The 17,470-nt window shown below is 45.3% G+C and overlaps 1 protein-coding gene across 4 annotated transcripts in view; it reads left to right on the plus strand.

Moving 5' to 3' along the window:
- The first annotated feature begins 11,954 nt into the window (after nt 1-11,954).
- The window catches only part of ALKAL1 (ALK and LTK ligand 1), a 33,056-nt gene continuing 27,540 nt past the window's right edge, over nt 11,955-17,470 (plus strand). Inside the window, exons 1-2 of one of the 4 annotated variants that reach the window (XM_028736975.2) lie at nt 11,955-12,313; nt 14,466-14,894. In XM_028736975.2, the coding sequence (XP_028592808.2) occupies nt 12,202-12,313; nt 14,466-14,894 (541 nt within the window). In that variant the 5' untranslated portion in view covers nt 11,955-12,201. The remainder of the gene's footprint in view (nt 12,314-14,465; nt 14,895-17,470) is intronic. The other 3 variants (XM_028736974.2, XM_028736973.2, XM_028736972.2) reach the window with 3 other exon arrangements.

Consider the following 17,470-nt stretch of genomic DNA (forward strand, 5'->3'; position numbering starts at 1 on the left):
CGTTTGACCTTCCCATCCAACATGAGGCAGTCGGGTTGGAGTGGTGGGAATGGTGATGTTGGGGGCACAGCTGGTGAGCACATTCTCCTGCCTCCTCCACACGGTATGCTCACACTTGCTCTTTGATCACACGAACAGTGCTATAGATGTCTTTGTCGCCATGCACACCATACATATCAACCACATTTCAAGCCCATGGCTTTTTCCAAAGAATCCTGGAAACCATGGTTTGTTAAGGGTGCAGGGAATTGTAGTTCTGTGAGGATTCTTTAAGCCATGCGCTTAAAAGGTATGGTGCGGCTGTGACAGCGAGACAGTATGCCTTCAATTGTGATCTAACCTGTGTGTAATTGGAGTCAGACCGAGTCTTCAGACTGAGTCTTCCTTCAATAACATATTGTATGGCAAACCTAGAGCTTTGTAGCCCCTAAACTCTCTAGGAGGAAAACAGTCCCTAGTTTGTGGTGGCAAAAAATCTGGGAGTGATTATATTTACATTGTGTCATTTCCCCAGTTGAGCAGTGTCATGAATAATAGCCGACCATGCTGATATAAAATTTCTGGAGGGCAGTCAGGGAACTATCTACTCCCTCTGGATAGACTGTTTACTCCAGCACCAGTACATTTCCACAGCTGGTGTTTGAAGCCAAGTATGCATGACATTAGCCACAATTCTGTGGTGTCTTGAGAAATATTCCTTTCTGATGTGCTTTCCCTCAAACAGCTCTATCCAACTCGAACACATAAGCCATGGTTAAGCTGAGGTGTGTACATTTCAGACAGCCATTGCACATTGAACTGGGGTTTGGTGTGGAGAAACAAATCAGGTGAAGACATTCCTGATGTTTGCACAGCAACATAAGAATGCCACTTGAAACACAGCAGGGAGAAGTGATTTCCCTGAGTTTCAGAGACTGCTCATGTGTACATTGCCTGAATATACTGTATGAAAGCAGGTTTAGAGAGAAAGGTAATATGGAAGAATCTACCACCTCCAATTATTTACTTTACTTATTTAGATGGAGAAGCAATTTATATTCTGCCTTTCTAATGCCTGCTGTTGTTAATGATTAAATTTATTTTGTGATCTTTCACCAAAGGGCAGCAAACTTGTCAATACTAAAGTGATACAGTTAAAACTTCTCAAAGCAGTGAAAAACAACCTTCTAGAAACAGTGTATAACTATGATAGGTAACAGTGTTCTTAAACAGTAGTGTTTATCTTTCTAACCGAAGTTTTAAAGCCTCTTCTCCAGCACCCAGCACTTTTGATGGAAACCAGGTGTGTTTCCTGACTGAAGACCCACAGCCGATTCCCCAGCTGCAGTAGAAATGTACCCTCTCCTCTTTACCTCTACTGGGAAGGGTCAGATAAGAAGCTCCCTTTAGCATGGTAGAGTCTGGCCCTCTTATTAAGACAAAATAAAATTCTCATGCAGGCATCAGATTTAAGTTAAATCACGAGAGAAGAGGCAGTGGGGGCAAGTGAAAGCTCTCTCCTCCACCCCATTGCCATTGAATTTGTGGAAGGCAATTGTCTGCTGCCTCATATTTTGCCTAATGGTGGGCTGGCCTTGTTTTGTCTATCTACGAGGTTCCCTGCTTGTTTTAGACCCCCTTCTTTTCCTGGGTTCTTAAATGTTTGGGTGACCTCCACAGATACAAAAGGCTTTCATTGTGGATCTTTCACCCTGGCTTTTGACACTTGAGATGTGTATTTTTAGTAGCCACCTTACCTTTGTAATTTTAGGTTGTTTCAAACTGTTTTTAATATTGTGTAATATTGTGTTCTAATATTAATGTTTTAATTGTTGTAACTTGCCCTGGAATCTTTGGGTGAATAATAATAACTACAATATTGGAGGCTACAGAGATTATCCTCAACATCCCCTTGCATTATTCTTTAGCCTGTGTGAAGTTGGTCCAGATACAGGACATGGATGGACTGTGTAAGAAGACGTTTTTGGAAAATCTTAACAGATCATGACACAGCAGCACTGAGGAGGAAGTGATGTCTACAGTATGCAAATGTTGAATCTGCAGAATGTTGCAATGCCTTTTTAACATTGCTAATAATAAAATGCATATGCCTTCAATTTGCAATCTTCAAAGACTGTGAAACCAATGGAAGAAGCTCCTATTGAGCTTGTGGAGACTTTTGAAGAAACATGTATTGGATTAAGCTGCACAGTGCTTTGACAAATTTCAAATTAGCTTTTTTATCCCTCTAGATTGCACAGGCCATATGCCACAGCAAATAGTTTTGCACACTGAAAAGTGGGTCAGGAAACTCAGCTCTAAATTATTGTCTAGGGCATTTATCTTTGATATTTTTTCAGTGGGGACATATTTCCCCAACCCAGGTTGCATCTGCTTTTGATTAGGAATGAGTTCATACCTTCACTTTCCATACCTTCCAGGCATCGCTCAGTGCCTTTAGTATTCCTGTAATTATTAAATCCTTTCTGGCAGCTTTATTAGGCTTTATCTGTTCAACTACATCTATGACTTTTGATGGTTCTATTAGGTTTGGCCTTCACCACCCTCTTTCTTTCTTTCTGCATCTTAGTTTATTGTTTGCAGTTTTTGTCACTTGCTGAAGAAGTCCCATACTTCAATGATTTTTAAAATATATACCCCACCTTTTAAATCAATATGATAAGGTGAGATACCAAATTATGCATTTAAAAGCAATAATCCAGATTTGATCAACAGTCCTATGATATTCCACTTATTGTAGTGTGAGCTACAGCTTCTAGATCTCTCTCTCTCTCTCTCTCTCTCTCTCTCTCTCTCTCTCTCTCTCTCTCACACACACACACACACACACACACACACACACACACACGAATTTGAAAGTTAAGCACCTTTTATGTGATCCTGGTAACATTAAAGATGAGCTCTATCTAGATTATCATACTGCTGTTGTGAAAATTAATTAGATATCAGAACTTTGCCACTTTGCCATTGGAAGATCATCCCACATTACCAGTCTTCTCAATTTAATTTCTCATTTTCAAAATCTCATTTTCTATTAACACAGAAACAGCTTTATATTTTATCTTCACTGTAGCCAACTGAGGCAGGCACCATTGTTCCTTTTTTATACACAAGAAATTGAGGTTGGAGGCGGTCATTTGCCAATAGTTATCCAGCAAATCACCGTGATGACTCAGGATTTGAAACTGAGTCTTCCATTTCCAAGACTGATAGATGGGTTTTCAGTTGCTCGATATGCTTAGTCAAGACAGTCTGTGTTCCCGTTGTTTCATTGGAGCTAAAAGTAGGTTGAGTTAGCCAACCCTTCAGCGACATCCTGTACATGTGGTCAGAAACATTCTTGCCTGTGTCACAATTTTCTTTGGTACGGGCATAACACTGAATAACTGACTGCATTTAAAAGATCACATTTATGCACTCACTTTTATGGAATTTATAGAATTCAATTCAACGGGAAAGTGGGCTAGCTTTATTTCTTGATACTTTTAATTGAATCTTTCTTTCTTTCTTTCTTATACTTATATGCAACGGTGTAGCCAGCAGAAATACATAATATACTTTAGGACAGTGGGATAGCTCAGTTGCTAAAAGCATGAGGCTCTTAATCTTAGGGTCCCACATTGAGACCCACATTGGAGAAAAAAATCCTGAATTACAGGGGTTTGGACCCTCATGTTCCCTTACAATTCTATGATTCTAAGACACAGGATACACACACTGGTTGATGTAAATTGGTCTGCAGCAGGGATGGTTGTCTTAGGAACACAGGATGCTGCCTTATACTGCATAAGACAAGTGGTGGTTCAGTATAGTGGCTGGCTCAGTATTGTCTACAATGAGTGGAAACAGCTCCCCAGGACTTCAGATAGCCCTCTCTCCCACTCCTGCCTGGAGGTGCTGGGGGCTGAACTGCAGACGTAGTGCATGCAAGGCAGATGCTCTACCACAGAGCTACAGCTCTCCCTGTATGTTGTGAAACTGAGTGAGACTGATCCTCAAAGGTGGCCTCACTCAGCCTCACCCCATGGCTTGTCTTTTTGTCCTTCAGGTTTTTAAGGCAGGGGTTGGGAACCTTTCTCAGCTGTGTTCCCTTGTAAACAATCTTTTTGGGAGCTGCTGGTAGGACAAGCTAATACATTTTTCTATGTACCAGATTTGCACAAAAGAGCAGTAATATATATATATATATATATATATATTTGCTTTCGTAGATTTTCACGGGTATAGGTATGCAGGTTTTGGTGTCCTCGGGTGTCTTCCCGTGTAGAAGTTGGGGTGTCTAGGCGACGTTTCGACGAGGTCTCACTCGTCATCTTCAGGCTGGTGCTTTCGGCTTCTTGTTACTGGAACAGAGCAGGATCTCAGTGTTTGAGTTCCTATAAATACTGTTGAGGGGTGTGGTGTATAGCCTCCAATGTTCTGGGCCGAGAGGAAGTTCCCAGGCTAGTGTGCCTTTTCTTCTTTTGTTCCTTAGTTGCTTGAGGGATATCTTGAGTGATTTCTTGAGTGATATCCTGAGTACCACTTAGGTGGGTCATTAGGTGTGGATTAGTTGCTAAAGCCTTTGTGTCTTGACCTCTTGAACTTTGTGAAGAGTTTTTTCTGAGAAGATGGCTGTAGTTGTGCTCTGGCTTGGCTTCGTGTATAGGGGCGAGCTGTGGTTTTGTGGCCTGTGCCAGCCAGATCTGTGTAGGGATTGCAGGGGGTTGCAGCATCCGGAGGTGCCATCATGGTTTGGCTACTGGATGGTGTCTGTAATTTATCTGTGGAGAGGGTCTGGGTTTGGGTCTGGTGTGGTTGATTGGTGATGGCGTTCTGTGTGCCTCTGGATCTGGTGTCAGTTTTTGTGGGGAGGGCTAATTTCCAGATGTCTGGCAAGCGGGATGTGTCGTCACGCTTGTTCATGTTGTGAGGGTGTTTCTCTATCTCGATGGCTTCCATGATTATTCTCTTGTGGTGATGTTCCATGTTAGAGAGCAATTTGGAATCTGCAAAATTAATTTCGTGTCCTGTTTCTTTCATGTGTTGGAAAAGAGAGGAAGTTTTTTCTTCTTTTTTGACGGCATTCTTGTGTTCTGCGATACGTGCATTTATTCGTCTGTTTGTTTGTCCAATGTACGTGGCTGGGCAGACTTTGCAGGGTATTTCATAGACCCCTTGGTTTTCCAACTGGATTTTATCCTTGGGGTTTCTGAGGATATTGGCTATCTTTTGGTTGGCGCAAAAGGCTGTTTTGATATTGTGTTTATGGAGGATTTTGCTAATTTTATCTGTAGTGCCCTTGATATAAGGAAGGAGGGCCATGCCATTGTTTTCTTCTGTGTCTTGGTTTTTGGGGGGTGTTTCTTTTTGGATTAGCTTCGTAACCCTGTTTTGCTGGTATCCATTGGCAATTAACACATTTGAGAGATTCTGTAACTCAGTTGTCAAGTGGTCTTTGTCAGCCAGGCGTTTGGTTCTGGAGATGAGAGTCTTGGCTACGGAGTTTATTTGTGCAGGGTGGTGGTGTGATTGTGCATGTAAGTAGCGGTTGGTGTGTGTTTTTTTCCGGTAGATAGTGTGTCCTAGGGAGCCATCAGGTTTTTTGTAGATTAGGACGTCAAGGAAGGGAAGTTGGTTGTTGGCTTCTATTTCCATAGTGAATTGTATTTTGGGGTGTAGGCTGTTGAGATGTGTGAGGAAGCTGTCCAGTTTTTCCTTCCCGTGTGGCCAAATTACAAAGGTGTCGTCAACATATCTGAGCCAAAGTTTGGGTTTGTGTTCTGACTTGTCTAAAGCATTGGTTTCAAAGTGTTCCATGTACAGGTTTGCGATGACCGGTGAGAGGGGTGATCCCATAGGTGCTCCTTCTATCTGTTTGTATCTTTGTCCATTGTGGATGAAGTACGTGTTGGTTAGGCAGTGGTTGGTCAGGTCCAAGATGTATTCGGGGGGATTGTATTTGTTTTGAATGGCTGTCAAGGCTTCATTAATGGGCACTTGTGTGAAGAGAGATACAACATCGAAGCTCACAAGTAGGTCATTGGGATGTAGGTTTTGCTTCTTTATTGTTTCTATGAACACTAGCCTGGGAACTTCCTCTCGGCCCAGAACATTGGAGGCTATACACCACACCCCTCAACAGTATTTATAGGAACTCAAACACTGAGATCCTGCTCTGTTCCAGTAACAAGAAGCCGAAAGCACCAGCCTGAAGATGACGAGTGAGACCTCGTCGAAACGTCGCCTAGACACCCCAACTTCTACACGGGAAGACACCCGAGGACACCAAAACCTGCATACCTATACCCGTGAAAATCTACGAAAGCAAATATCTCACCTCTACGGGGAGGAAACCTTCCAGCTGACAAGAACCTACGAGAAACTAGAAATCCGAAGAGCCACCATCTTATGTGATCTCTTGTTCCTACGCAACTGCCGAGACAACAACTTAATTCCCACATGCTTCCAACTTAAATTCCACTCTAAAACCCCAGCCACCGAAAGGATCCTGAAACGAACTGAACTATCCCTAATCAGAAACGAACTACACAAGAAAAGATACCTACTAAACCAAACCAACAAAGATCTGCTCACTCTTCACCTCAAACTCTGTAACAAAATCCACCCTGCACTCTGGGACAAATGCAAACAACTAGCCGTCTGGAGAGCTGAAACGGAGACCTCACATAAGACAGACACACACACCAACAAACTCCACAAACTAGAGAAACGCCAGAAGCCCAGCCACCCTCCACAACAACCCATGAAACAAACAGTACATAACATATCAGACAGGATCCTCACCTCAACTGAAACCAAAGTACTCTCCAAAGGTTTCAACTTTGCAGTCGCCCCGAGACGCATCCCCACGGAAAACATCATATGCGGAGTCGAAGCTAGCCTAACCAAAATCAACCCAGATGAAGCCAATAAAATCAGACTTGAAGTCACCAACATCCTCTGCTCCAGCAAACCACCCAGAAGCAATTTACACAAAGAAGAACAGAAAGCACTCACCAACCTGAGGAAAGACAACAACATAATCATTCTCCCAGCAGACAAAGGTAATGCCACTGTTGTGATGAACACATCGGACTACCAAGCAAAACTATCAAATCTACTCCAAGACCCTACCTACCAACCTATAAAAACAGATCCCACCACCTATCTGGAAAAAACCACCAAATCCAAAATAAAAGCCTCTCCTATCAGTGAAGAAATCCAGCTAAGAATCATCCCCAGAGAAAAATCATCCAGATGCCCCAAACTCTACGGCCTCCCCAAAATACACAAAGAGGGAACACCACTCAGACCAATAGTCAGCTCCATAGGCTCACCTCTACAAAATCTCACTAAATTTCTCGCCAAGCAACTTCAGCCCTATGCAGAATCCATCTCTTCACACGTTCCAAACTCCTTCCAGTTCATAGAAACAATAAAGAAGCAAAACCTACATCCCAATGACCTACTTGTGAGCTTCGATGTTGTATCTCTCTTCACACAAGTGCCCATTAATGAAGCCTTGACAGCCATTCAAAACAAATACAATCCCCCCGAATACATCTTGGACCTGACCAACCACTGCCTAACCAACACGTACTTCATCCACAATGGACAAAGATACAAACAGATAGAAGGAGCACCTATGGGATCACCCCTCTCACCGGTCATCGCAAACCTGTACATGGAACACTTTGAAACCAATGCTTTAGACAAGTCAGAACACAAACCCAAACTTTGGCTCAGATATGTTGACGACACCTTTGTAATTTGGCCACACGGGAAGGAAAAACTGGACAGCTTCCTCACACATCTCAACAGCCTACACCCCAAAATACAATTCACTATGGAAATAGAAGCCAACAACCAACTTCCCTTCCTTGACGTCCTAATCTACAAAAAACCTGATGGCTCCCTAGGACACACTATCTACCGGAAAAAAACACACACCAACCGCTACTTACATGCACAATCACACCACCACCCTGCACAAATAAACTCCGTAGCCAAGACTCTCATCTCCAGAACCAAACGCCTGGCTGACAAAGACCACTTGACAACTGAGTTACAGAATCTCTCAAATGTGTTAATTGCCAATGGATACCAGCAAAACAGGGTTACGAAGCTAATCCAAAAAGAAACACCCCCCAAAAACCAAGACACAGAAGAAAACAATGGCATGGCCCTCCTTCCTTATATCAAGGGCACTACAGATAAAATTAGCAAAATCCTCCATAAACACAATATCAAAACAGCCTTTTGCGCCAACCAAAAGATAGCCAATATCCTCAGAAACCCCAAGGATAAAATCCAGTTGGAAAACCAAGGGGTCTATGAAATACCCTGCAAAGTCTGCCCAGCCACGTACATTGGACAAACAAACAGACGAATAAATGCACGTATCGCAGAACACAAGAATGCCGTCAAAAAAGAAGAAAAAACTTCCTCTCTTTTCCAACACATGAAAGAAACAGGACACGAAATTAATTTTGCAGATTCCAAATTGCTCTCTAACATGGAACATCACCACAAGAGAATAATCATGGAAGCCATCGAGATAGAGAAACACCCTCACAACATGAACAAGCGTGACGACACATCCCGCTTGCCAGACATCTGGAAATTAGCCCTCCCCACAAAAACTGACACCAGATCCAGAGGCACACAGAACGCCATCACCAATCAACCACACCAGACCCAAACCCAGACCCTCTCCACAGATAAATTACAGACACCATCCAGTAGCCAAACCATGATGGCACCTCCGGATGCTGCAACCCCCTGCAATCCCTACACAGATCTGGCTGGCACAGGCCACAAAACCACAGCTCGCCCCTATACACGAAGCCAAGCCAGAGCACAACTACAGCCATCTTCTCAGAAAAAACTCTTCACAAAGTTCAAGAGGTCAAGACACAAAGGCTTTAGCAACTAATCCACACCTAATGACCCACCTAAGTGGTACTCAGGATATCACTCAAGAAATCACTCAAGATATCCCTCAAGCAACTAAGGAACAAAAGAAGAAAAGGCACACTAGCCTGGGAACTTCCTCTCGGCCCAGAACATTGGAGGCTATACACCACACCCCTCAACAGTATTTATAGGAACTCAAACACTGAGATCCTGCTCTGTTCCAGTAACAAGAAGCCGAAAGCACCAGCCTGAAGATGACGAGTGAGACCTCGTCGAAACGTCGCCTAGACACCCCAACTTCTACACGGGAAGACACCCGAGGACACCAAAACCTGCATACCTATACCCGTGAAAATCTACGAAAGCAAATATATATATATATATATATATATTACTGCTCTTTTGTGCAAATCTGGTACATAGAAAAATGTATTAGCTTGTCCTACCAGCAGCTCCCAAAAAGATTGTTTACAAGGGAACACAGCTGAGAAAGGTTCCCAACCCCTGCCTTAAAAACCTGAAGGACAAAAAGACAAGCCATGGGGTGAGGCTGAGTGAGGCCACCTTTGAGGATCAGTCTCACTCAGTTTCACAACATACAGGGAGAGCTGTAGCTCTGTGGTAGAGCATCTGCCTTGCATGCACTACGTCTGCAGTTCAGCCCCCAGCACCTCCAGGCAGGAGTGGGAGAGAGGGCTATCTGAAGTCCTGGGGAGCTGTTTCCACTCATTGTAGACAATACTGAGCCAGCCACTATACTGAACCACCACTTGTCTTATGCAGTATAAGGCAGCATCCTGTGTTCCTAAGACAACCATCCCTGCTGCAGACCAATTTACATCAACCAGTGTGTGTATCCTGTGTCTTAGAATCATAGAATTGTAAGGGAACATGAGGGTCCAAACCCCTGTAATTCAGGATTTTTTTCTCCAATGTGGGTCTCAATGTGGGACCCTAAGATTAAGAGCCTCATGCTTTTAGCAACTGAGCTATCCCACTGTCCTAAAGTATATTATGTATTTCTGCTGGCTACACCGTTGCATATAAGTATAAGAAAGAAAGAAAGAAAGATTCAATTAAAAGTATCAAGAAATAAAGCTAGCCCACTTTCCCGTTGAATTCAATTGAAGATCCACTCCAAGATAACACCCAACCATTCCACTTACTATAAACCGATATTTTATTCAATCCTCAAACCCAGATATCATAGGTTCATTTGCTTTTTCTTGCAAAAAGTCTATAAGGAGTTTCCAATCTTTACTAAATATTAACAATGATTTATCACTGATTAAGCACGTCACCTTTGCCATCTCAGCTAAGTCCAATAATTGTAACAACCATTCCTCTACAAGTTTTTCAATATAGCAAATTTGCACCAATGAGCAATAATGTTAAAAAGCCAGGGAATCATTTGAAATTATTGGCATGAGAGGCTGCTTCTTCGTTTCCTCTCTGCTTTCCTTTTCCTGCCTCCTGTACTTGCATGGGCAAATTTTATTTTTTGCTTTTAATACATTTACTTTGTGGAACAGCCATTCTGCACAAAAAGTGGTTTTAATTATAAAGATACAACAACTGGTGGGAAAGGATGCAGTGCACGGAAACGCTGTATCTAGCAGGTGGTGCAGTCAGTAAAGCGGAAGTACGCTTTGGGGGGGGGGAATCACACAATGTGCTTCAGTACATCCACTGACATGTAATGTGCGATTTTGTATCAAACTTTCTCACCTTATTGGATTATCTGTGAGGGGGGTGGGAGGTAAGTGGGAGGTGCCACTGAGGAAGAGGACACCATGTTTAAGCCGCAAAAGAGAATAGTGACCTAAGCAGCTTCAACATCACATCAGACTCCAGTCTAGATGAGGCCTTCCTCTAAAATGCAGGATCATTCACATTAAATTCCTGTTGGAGCAAAGTGAGATGGAGGTGCATTGGGACTATGTATCTACTAAATGTCAGCTTTCTAACACTTCTAACAAAATGTCAGAAAGTATCGTGACATTGTTGATACCCCTAGTAGCGAATGATTTTGCTCGGATAGATGTTATCTTTCAGAGGGATACAGTACAGATCAATGTTTTGTTCTCCCACACATCCAATAAGCTGCTGGGAAAATGTGGCAGAACCTGCAAGAGTCAAAATGAGGAGGAAGAGGGATGGGGAAAGTAGAGGAAGGGGAAGACAAAGGAGCACATCTTAAAGCTCACTCCCTAAGAATAGGTCCCATTGCATTTAATGAGACTTATTTCTGAGTAGGCACACATATGCTTGGATCTTTTTGGACCACAACCCCATTCGTTTTTGGATCTCATTAAAACCTTTGCCCCAGTGCTCTCTTGCAGCAGTAAACACTATGGTGGGAAAGTGGCTCTTTCTCTTATTTTCAAAACAGGGCCGTGTCAAAACAATTGATTCTGTGCATAAAAAAACATTTTCTTGTTTTTATTTTGCAGACATTTTAAATTATATTCAAAGCACATTGACTTTGGTGGGTTTAAAATGCTCTCCTTGGACTGAGGCCGTTCTGTTTCCCCTACACCAGCATGGTTGATTTAATGAATTATAGTTGTGGGTGTCATAAGATATTTTATTGTCACTTCACACTATACATTTAAAGTGCATTCCAAATAAATCCCTGTCCTACAAAGAATCATGGGAACTGTAGTTTTGGGTGCTGGAACTATTCTTTTTTTTGGGGGGGGTGCAGGATGGCGGTGGGGAGTGTACTTTGAATAAATGGTGTGTCTGCATTCTGCAGCCATAGATAAAACTTTGAATGGGCTCGATTTTTTTTTGTTGTTCTCCCTTTTGATGCTAACTTTACTGCCCCCCCTTTCTTCCAAGATCAACTCACCGTTAGTTTTGAGCAATTTATACACAACCTGTCCTTTGAAATGAAGGTCTTTCATCCTCAATTCAGTTTCTAGGAGAGAAAAAATACTTTTCCTGCTGCGTGTCTCACCCACCCACTCCGGTCATCAATGCTATTGATTGATCAATGCTAGGGAATCCCACTAACCTAAGAAAGCAAAGCGCTCGGATATATGAGCTCTGAGCATCCTCTAATCTGGACGACAATCTCATTTCACAAGTAGTGGAGGGGAGTCATCTCCATGAGTTTGAACCTGCGTCCTCAGGGGAAGGAAAAAAGTGGGGAGGAGGAAGTTTGTCAGGAAAAGGAGGGGGGAGACCCTCGTTGAGCCGAAGAAGAATGATTAAGAGAAGACTTCGTTGCCTTCCACCCACCTAAAGTCGATAGCACTCCAGCGGACTGGCTGAGGCGGAACTATATAAGCCAGGTGTATGGCAGCCAATTCCGACGGCTGCGACGCGACGCCCAGGACGCAGTTTTTACGGATCGCAGACCAGCCTCCAAGCGGGGAAGCCGCAGGACCGAAGAGGCAACTTTGGCACGGTAAAGTCCTTTCCTCGCCCCTGAAAAGACTCATGACAGGCTTTAGGCAGGTCTCTCAAGGTTGTTGTGAATGGACGGGGGCCCCTTGGGTATTACTGAGGGTTTCTGTCTACTAGTATATTTCTGCTTGAAATGAATCAGGGTGCCCGGGGGGGGGGGGTATGAAGGAACAGTGAAATCGCTTCCCAGGCGATGCACCTGCCAAGGAGGAAGGTGAATGGAAGAAGTTTGCATTTGTGCAGACGTAGCGTGGGTGGGTGGGTGTTTCTGTGTTTTTCCCTCCGTTAGATTTTTTTTTCAAAGACAACACTGGGCGAAAGGGAGTTGGAAGAGACAGAACCCAAAGAAGTGGGTTTGTGAATAACTGAATTAATATTCTCCCTCCCTTAATCCTCATTGTTCGCTATATTTGGAGAGCTTACTTAGGGGGATAAAGTACCGAGCTTGGGAGCCCGAGTCCCTTCGTGGTCGGGTTTCCAATCGCTTCTCTCTTTTTCCGAGGGGGTCTAAAACATGGGTGTCCTCGAGAAGGTAGCCCAGGGCCCCACTCAGCAGAATGGGCAGGGCTGGATTTAAAGCGGTAGAGGTATGGGTGGGTGTAGGCGTAAGACCACCCAAATCAGAGCTTGAAGAAAAACCCCACCCTATAAAGACAGATTACAAATCCAAATACTGTAGTTGCCGTCGATGATAGAGGCGGAGGGATATAAACCTGCAATTTTGCGAACACTTCGACCAAGCCCCATTTTATTCCCTAGGGTTTATTTTCGAGTAGACAAGCATAGGATTGCGCTGTAAAAAAAAAGAAAAAGGAACGAAGCAGGAATTTTACAGAAGGGTTAAAAATAAAAAATGAGAATATAGTATTTCGCGATGCAAAAGATTTTAGCTGTGTTTGAGGGTGAGACAAAGAGAGACTTTGGCTTCTGAATTTTGGGTTAAGGGTGTAATTTCTTAATAGGTTTGAACAGAGATGCTTAAAAATCGAAATCAGGTTGCTGCTTCCAAGTCCTGGAGTTCGATTTTGAACCGCACCTCGGACGAATCCTCCATGCCCTGGGTGCCCATTCTAGAAAAGATGTCAAATTACAAATCCTTTAAAATTGCCATATTCCAGGGTGGGGGAAATCAATAAACTGGGGTAGAAAATCCAGGCGTTGTGCAGTGTTGAAAAAAACAAAAACAAATAACTACCCCGCCCCATAGAATCACTTTCGAGGTGCGCGCAACGTTGGTGCAACGGCGCGCCCCGGAGATAGATAACCGGAGCAATGCGTGTGTGGAGTCCCCTATTTGATCACAGACCTAAAGATCCGGGTAAGAAATAAGCAGCCACTCCTACAAATTCATTCACAAATTCTCCTTCGGGAGAGGGGAGTCGGGGGGAGCCCCCCGCACCCTACTTGGCGCCCCCCTGCTCCGAGTTAAAACTCGTCCGTCGAGCGCTTTAAAGCCCCAGGAGCGCTTGGGAAAGAAAGCCAGGCAAATCCCGCCTAAAGCCCCGCGGATCGCGAAATGCGTGGCCTGCTTAATGCCCTCCTCATAATCCGTGTCTATAAATGTGCCCTAAAGGGCTCCGGGGTCTAAAAGGGAAGCCGCGGCGGCGGCCCGATGGTGGGCGGGGTCGGGGCGGCGGCGGGACCAGCCCCAAGAGCCCCTCCCTCCTCCTCCCGCTCCGCCTGGTGTTCCTTCTCCTCCTCCCTTCACACGCCCCGCCACAGACCCGAGCGCGAAGCGAGCGTCCGGGCTGGCAACTGGCGAGGCCCCCGCTGGGACTATTAGCCGAGCGCGCGCCTGGGGAGCTGGCCTGACACCCCTCGCAGCGGCCAAGCCGAGAGGAGCGAGGGCTCCAGCCACTGGGAAGCAGCCTCCGCCGCCGCCGCCGCGCGGACGCCCTACTTTCTCTCCCCGGCGCGGCAACCGCGACACGTGCCTTTGGCGCGCCCGCAATCAGCGGCGACCAACCCGCCGCCCAGAGCGGCCTCGCGCTCGCGGGGCTCGGCGTGTTGTCCCTCCGCTCGAGCCCCAGGCTGCGCGGCCAGTGCCGGCCCCACGATGAGGCGGGAGCTGAGGGCGGGAAGGGGCAGCAGCAGCAGCAGCAGGAGCTAACTGCCGAGCGCTGCCTCCGCCGCCTCGCTCTCTTTCCCCTCAGGAGGCCGAGAGATGCAAGGGGCCAAGCCATGCCGCCGCCGCCGCCGCTACCACGCGCTGCCTGCCCTCTTCTTCTTCCTGCTCTTCACCTCAGGACGGGCGCCCAGAGCCGAGGGCGCCGCCGCCGCCAAGAACAAGACCCGGGACCTCCAGAGCCCGGCGGCGGCGGACAGGAAGGCGCTGCTGGAACTCTTGCTCAGAGCCCTTCGCGAGAGGGGCAGCGGCCACAGCCGCCCTCAGCACCAGGCGCCTTTTCACCCCTTGGGGGCGGAACGGGTCATCGCTCGGCGCTACACGACCGGCGGCGCCCTTTACTCCTCCGCCTCGGTGGATCGAGAAGCCAGAGTGATCTCGTCGTCGTCCTCCTCCTCCTCCAGGGAGCGAGCAGGCGCGCAGGCACCCAGGTTCTTCACCTCTTCCCGGCATTCAGGTAAGCGGAGAACAGCCTAACCCCTGACGGGTCTCGCAGCTTGAGTCAGAGCTCCTTTGCAGGGGGCAGGGGAAAGAACACGACGGCCGCTGTCCAGGTGCAAAGCGCCACCCCCCCCCTTCTCAACCCAGTTCCTACCTGGGACTGAGATCTCAAGGCTTGGATTCCAGGTAAGCTTGAATGAGCCTCCGCCTTCCCTTGCTGACGCGCGCCTCCTCAACGCGATGGTGCTACCTTCTGCTTTCCTCATCGCTAGTAGTTTCGCATAGTAAAGGAGAAGGCTTTTAAATAGGACCATCCCTGCTCACCGCTATTACAATGATGCAGCGGGCATCGTTTGAACTCAGGACAGAAGGTTTACTTTGACCTAATGACTTCGAAATGACTTTATTGAAATCGGTGCTACTTTTAACTTTACTTCCAGATGACTGTTAGAAATAGGATCCGGTTGGTAAACAGCCAGGCTGACTTGGTGCTTCCCAAACATATTGCAAGTGGTAGCTGAGTTTTAGGCCATTTTAAAATGCAAATTAACCTGTTGCTTTGCTTACTGTCGCTCATGGTTTCGGTGTGTTCCCTTGCTGCTCCGGCTGTTCTGACAAGCCTTATTTCTCTGGCTGGCTCTGCACAGCCCTGGTTTTGTTGTGTCTAGTACAGAGCGTGGTGTTTGATCCTCAGCAGATCTCCCTAACTTTCCCTGCCTTGTCCTGAAAAGTTCCAGGGTATGCAAGGCTCATTCACTTTCAGGCTGAAAGGCAAGTGCCTATTGAGCTGTTAATTGGTACAGGTCTTCTGAGGCTAAAACCTTAAGGCACAAGCCTTCCAGCTTTATGTACATAGCAGCCGGAGTTCCAGGAGAGTCTGCTGTTGTCTTTCATTGTGGAGGCAAATAGACCCCAAAGAAATCCTTTTTGCAATCATAAAGGGAGAAGCAACACTGGCTCTTGGCATTTCTGTTCTCTGTGTTCCCTGGCAGGAGGCACCCATCTCCTCTCCTTCACTGACTTAGTTTTTAAAAGGTGGAGGTTTCTTTCATGTGTTCTCAGGTCACAACCTGGCCCCTGGCATTTATTACTCCCATTTTGCTTCTGGCTCCACACTGATCAAGATAAAAAAATGTATCTGTTGTTTAGAAAGCGTGTTACTCTTTTTAACACTTAGAAAGAGGCAAAGCCTTCCTAAACAACTATAGTTAACATTTTAAAGGGCAAAACACAGTTGACACCAACCCACCACATTCCTGGATTTTTAGACAGAGGAAGTGATTAAGTAAGTACTTAGTTTTAGTGGTGACTTTTGTCAAACTTTTCCATCTTGATAAGTTCTTTTCTCTTTTAGTGCCTAAGTGGCTGGAAGTGGAGAGTGATGGTTTGCAAATAAGAGGCACAATGCACAGAATGCTAGGTGTACCCAAGTCCCACTAAAATACATCAAATGAAGGCAGTGGATTTGATCCAACGGACGGCTTGTGTAAACTGAAGGAGCTCCTGCTCACCAGACAAGGCTGTCCTTATTTTTGCTGGTCCTCCTCCAGCTGTGACCACCCCATGTCTCATATCACACCATTCCTAAGGGTCTTTGGATGTCAGGATCGGGAGGCTGCAATGAGATGGAGGCAACTAACTCCATCTGGAGTTCATAGGACCTAGCATAGAATGATTTATGTGATTTTTTGCTTCAGTTCTGACTCATCGGAACTTACACGAGTCTGTCTTTGGATTGTACCCAAAGACAATAGTCATTTTCTTTCCCAAGAGCTGCATCTACACGAGGACAAATCTGTGTGAGTTCAGTTGTACATTGTATAGTTGTCAATGCCTAACTGATATATCTGGTCTATACAATGCCTTTGGGAAGTTTTCTGTCAGATGCAAGCAAGTGAGCCACTCAATCTGCACTGTAGGCAAGGTGCTTTGGCAGTACAGTGGTACCTTGGGATACAGATGCTTCAGGTTACAGACGCTTCAGATTACAGACTCCGCTAATGCAGAAATAGTACCTCGGGTTAAGAACTTTGCTTCAGGATGAGAACAGAAATCGTGCGGCGGCAGCGGGAGGCCCATTAGCTAAAGTGGTACCTCAGGTTAAGAACAGTTTCAGGTTAAGAACGGACCTCCAGAATGAATCAAGTTCTTAACCCGAGGTACCACTGTACCTTCATGGTGTCTAGACTAGGGTTGGTGTTAAAATATCCCATGCCAATGTGATCTTGTCTTAAAATATATTCTTGCATCTCAACCATTTCTCCTGCTTCCTGCAGCACTGCGGCTCCAGATAGTAGAGGTGCAGCCACTGATGTAAATTAAAAAATGGATGCACATTTTATTTACATATACTTATTCCACCTTTTTTTCATTGCTAAAGTAATTTAATTATTGTTAAATTCTCAGATACGTTCAACAGGTACAGAAGAGTTTGTTTTTCAGTGATATAAAACTCATTAAAGTTTTTCTTTTCTGGAGATAAACTATAGAGAAGCTAATGCAAATTACACTTTCATGGCCTTATGCAGTTTACACAAAGATGGCTGAATTTGTATATTTTGCTAATACAGGGAAATATTAAAAATCTCGTGA

The sequence above is a fragment of the Podarcis muralis genome, chromosome 8, assembly GCF_964188315.1.
Source record: "Podarcis muralis chromosome 8, rPodMur119.hap1.1, whole genome shotgun sequence".
In the NCBI taxonomy this organism is placed as follows: Eukaryota; Metazoa; Chordata; class Lepidosauria; order Squamata; family Lacertidae; genus Podarcis; species Podarcis muralis.